The 4,768-nt window shown below is 39.1% G+C and overlaps 1 protein-coding gene across 1 annotated transcript in view; it reads right to left on the bottom strand.

The window, feature by feature from the left end:
* Positions 1–1,438: 1,438 nt before the first annotated feature.
* Positions 1,439–4,768, bottom strand: part of LOC135224697 (uncharacterized) — a 3,939-nt gene continuing 609 nt past the window's right edge. The window contains exons 2-4 of the mRNA XM_064263965.1: positions 4,528–4,639; positions 2,843–3,224; positions 1,439–2,469 (exon numbers count right to left, since the gene is read on the bottom strand). Of these exons, the coding sequence (XP_064120035.1) occupies positions 2,234–2,469; positions 2,843–3,224; positions 4,528–4,635 (726 nt within the window). The 5' untranslated portion in view covers positions 4,636–4,639 and the 3' untranslated portion in view covers positions 1,439–2,233. The remainder of the gene's footprint in view (positions 2,470–2,842; positions 3,225–4,527; positions 4,640–4,768) is intronic.

Genomic DNA, 4,768 nt, shown 5'->3' with positions numbered 1-4,768 from the left:
GCGTCATTGGAAAAAACAGGAGGCGCTTTCGCAATCGGGGATGGCTTGTGTTGCCGGCAAGTTGGAGTAATGTCGAAGACAGGGCAAACATTTGCAACCAAATTGCAAAGAGAAGTGAATCATTATAAAGTTGATTTGAGGAAGAATAGAAACGAAAGGAAAAGTGTGAGGAGAGTCACTTCCAGGACAGGTCGAAGATTTGTATATAATAAGGGCGAAGGATTCCGATGTGTTGAAAGCGCCTCAGTGGCGAGATCGGCATGGTGTTGGCCTGCCACCTCGGTGGCCGCGCGTTCGATTCTCGGGTATTCCATTGAGGGGTTGGAGATGTGTATTTCTGGTGATAGATGAAGTTCGCTCTCGACGTGGTTCGGAAGTCACGTAGAGCTGTTAGTCCCGTTACTGAATAACGACTGGTTCCATGTAACGTAAAAAAACACCATACAAACAAACAAACCGTCTTCGAAACGGTCAGCAGTTGACTCTCAGTTTCGGGAGTAAAGCGAAGTTCTCGGTAATGTTTTTGCAAGACGCGAATAACGGAAATTGTCTCGCCTTGTTGGTGGATTTTACGGAGTGCAATTGTTATGCCAATAAGCATTGATAGAATATAGGGTGAACAATAATGATAGAAATTGGCCTCTGAATTAACTTTCGCTCTTTCCTTATCTTGCAACCTGTGATGGCAGAATTTCCATGAATTATCGACCAGTGAAATACTAAGTTCCCGTAAATCCTAATTTCCAGATAATAACAAAATTATATTTCAAGATTACGATTCAATCCAGATCGAATAAAATTTGATTAAAAGATATGTATTCAAATATTACATTAATAATGACAAAAAAATTAAGATAAAAAATTAATAACGTATAAGTCAAGATGGCCTGACTTTCCTTTGAAAATCCAAGAGGAAACGCTAACCCAAAACCTCCAGCTCCTATTTTCGTTTCTGCTCAACGGTATGCAATGAAAGCTTAGATATTTGCATAACTGACACTGAAAGACAGTAAAGGGAATCTAGGTTCACTGTAGTAGGAGTTACTCTAAAATTAGATACAATAGTTGCCAGTTGTTGTTTGCATCAGTTCCTTTTTAGTTCATCGTTGCAATAGGGCATTTTTTTTTTATTTATTCGCAAGAAATTGCATGGTTAGCTGGTATGCATAAAGAAACTTATGCTTTTTTTTAAAAGTAATATTTTTTTTTCAAAAGACTATTTTGTAGTTGTCTTAAGCTTCTATCTGCAACACTAACGGACAGTTAAGGATGATAGTTTACAACCTGGATGATAATATACAACCTTTCTTTGGCTATTTTTTTTTTATTATTCTTCTGTCGTCTTTTAACAATAACGAAAGCTTTCTTCATCAACCACAGGTGTATTAATATTTATCACATTTACTCTCTATGACTCCCGGTAAAAGAAAAGCCTTACTATCAGATATGATATTTTATTAAAATGTTAACAATGTTACATAGCCTTATAAAAATATAGACAAGAATAAAGATTCTGTAGTCAGATGCGTCAGTCATATTCGCATGACTAGGTCTTGTGTCTGACCTGTACTAAATAGGATCTTAGTGGCTTCATGTGGGTGTACAGGTTCTCATCACAAGGTATAAGAGAGACATCGAACAACAAATAACAATATAAATATACAATTATGTACAGAGGATAGATAAATGAACTTTTATTAAGCGTCTCTTATACGCTGGAATCAGGTACGTCAAGGGTCATTTCTGTCACAAAATAAATTAAAGCCTGCGGCAGCATTTCAAGTCGTTTCTGAGGCCACGTCAGTAGGCCCAGTCAAGTCCAGTAGTCAAGTTCTGTTAATGGCTTCTTCGACACAAGCAGTCGAGGACGACCATCCGGTAAAGCGTTCGACTGGTATGGCGTTAGGGGGGGAGTCCGGAGGGACTCCCAATATCAACGTCAAAATGTCTTTGGCGTTCAAACGATCCGTGTAACTCAATGGACTGTGCTATGAGTCTTGCCGATGGCACGGCCAGCATGCCGAGTCGAGGCAAGACCCCAGAAATAAATACAACAATAAATACAATGAGGATGCAGTAGAGCGAGTTTCCGGGGTGGATGACCTTCTTCGTCTTGGAGGTGCGTCTTCTTCTTCTTTTTCTTTTTCTTCTTCTGTGCCAGCAACGGAGACGTTGGAGACTGAGCTCGTGTCTCCAACCTTCCCCCAGAGAGCCGGACGGAGATTCATATCCTTTATTCTGCCTCCGCTTCTCTCTCTTCTACGTCTTCTTGGTATTTGGTGATGGCATCGTGGACGGCAGTAGCCAGGCGCTGTACGACCGGGGTATCAAGAAGGGCGCGGGCAGAGCTGACGTAAGAGCTGTACGAGTCATGTGGGTATTCGTATTCCTCGTAGCCGGTACCGCTGGCATACCCTGTTCCAGTTTCGAAGATACCCTGAATGTCTCCTTCGTGGACGTAAGCATAAGCTGTAGGGAAAACAAGAATATTAAGACCAACCTGTTCAACACAAATTATATATATACGTTATTTTCATCTTAAAATACGCAATAAGGAGATCATAGTTATCGATTCTTTAGCACAAGTTTTTTTTTTCCTAAGTATTTAGCATAAGGTAGATAATGGCCGTGGATACATCCTTTTGAAAAGAAACCTTAAATACGCAGATATAACTGATGCAAAGACACCGGTTGCGTTACCTAAAAACAAACCATGAATTTCTCAGCGTAATCATTCTCATCTCTGAGAAGAGCTAGACCGATGATAACCTTAGATACGCAGATTTAACTGTTGCAAAAAAAAAAAAAAAAAACATGAATTTCTCAGCGTAATCATTCTCACCTCCGAGAAGAGCTAGACCGATGATAGCCAGAATGAAGTTGGCGATCTCGAGCCCCTTGACACCCACTGTAAGTAGACCAGTCTTGAAGCTGGACAGGGCAGCTATGGCAGTGGCGAACAATGCAGCTGCTCCTCCGGCAGCAGTACCAGCGGTTCCGACTCCGAGGCCAAGGTTGGCGAGGTCGAGGTTGGTAAGATCCAATGTGCCGAGGTTGGCGTTGTTGACGTCGAGGTTGTTGAAGAAACCTAAGATGTTACCGATGAACAGGAGGAAAGCGCTGAAAGGGTCAGCCAGCGGCGTTCCAGCCACCACTCCTGTGACTGTGTTTGTGACCTGCCCAACTTTGTCCACTACAGCGTTGGCTATTTCAGTTCCGGCTCTCTGTGAAATATACGGGAGATGAAAAATTACGTTAGTAGCTCTCTCTCTCTCTCTCTCTCTCTCTCTCTCAGGAAAAATACATGATGCGTATAGGAGACTTACTTTTCATACAATAGAAAAGTTAATCTGGCTGTCTAGTTACTTGATTGTAAGTCCATTATGAAACTACCTCAGTATCGAAAAAAAAGTTTGACTTGACTTTTTGAAAGAATTCGGGAATAATGACTATTAAAAGGTATTTTACATATGCCTATGATAATTACTTAATTAATTAATTACAAAATGAGTCTGTAGCTCTATCTCTCTTTAATTTCCACACACACACATATCACTCACACATCACATATATATATATATATATATATATATATATATATATATATGTGTGTGTGTGTGTGTGTGTGTGTGTGTGTGTGTGTATAAATATATGATATATATATATATATATAGACATATACGTATATGTACACACACACACACATATATATTATATAGATATATATATATATATATATACATATATAATATATATATATATATATTATATATATACTATATATATGTGTGTGTGTGTGTGTGTGTGTGTGTATTTGTGTTTGTGTGTGTCTCTATGTCCGTGTGCGATGACGTACATATCTCTATGATAGATTTTAATGATCATAATATTCGGCCTTATTTGTGGTTAATTGGACTTGCATACACATATGCTTTTTGGGCTGTTCTCATGTTAACTATCTATTCAATTATATATGTGCGTCCTTCCGCAATTATTAATTTCTATTTTTAATTTACCATTAATTCCTTGTCGTCTTTACTATGAGAGTAAAACTGAGCAATTTATATATTTACAAACATTAAGCCTAATGTTTATGTTTTAGGAGCAATTAACTTTGTACTATTAAATTTTGTCAATTGCTGACGAAAATTCCAAATTCCTGGGTAACCGGAAGTCGTGACTGTCGCAATCTGTCAGATTCGAGTCGAGGAAACGTATGTCAAATAACGTCACCTGGGGGTTAGTAGAACGTCAAGCCCAAGAAAATTGTTGCGCGAAATCTAGTAACTGATAATATCCCAAAGTACCGGAAGTTCTAAATTGTTGCCAATAACTTTAATCTGCCGTTTAAGTTCTCTAAGATTCCGGAGGACTGTCACAATAAAAGAAATGAGGTTTATTTCCATTGACCTAGGGCGCTTTCGAAAGTACTTGATTCGGGGGTTCCTTATTTCCTGCCCGAGAGACGCTATATACTGAAGTCAGAGTCGATGAACCGAACACGTTGTTTACAAAATCACCACTTACCCCTTTGGAGTGCTGTATTTCCTGCAGGTGATTGGTTTCTGCTTCCTTCGATCTAACGACCAGCGTTAGTCCAAGAAATAGCAGCGCGCTTAACCACGGGTGCTTCATGGCTCTGTTGGGGAAAAAGAATGTTGGAAAATAAAGATGAATTAGAATATTGACTTTCGGCGTACATATTCATATTATATTCCTAGGACGAAAGAATTAAGAATGGAGATAGTTTTGGGAATATTGAAAAAAT

The sequence above is a fragment of the Macrobrachium nipponense genome, chromosome 12, assembly GCF_015104395.2.
Source record: "Macrobrachium nipponense isolate FS-2020 chromosome 12, ASM1510439v2, whole genome shotgun sequence".
NCBI classification, from domain to species: domain Eukaryota; kingdom Metazoa; phylum Arthropoda; class Malacostraca; order Decapoda; family Palaemonidae; genus Macrobrachium; species Macrobrachium nipponense.
The sequence above is the reverse complement of the archived record's forward strand: the minus strand, read 5'-3'. Positions and strand labels throughout refer to the sequence as shown.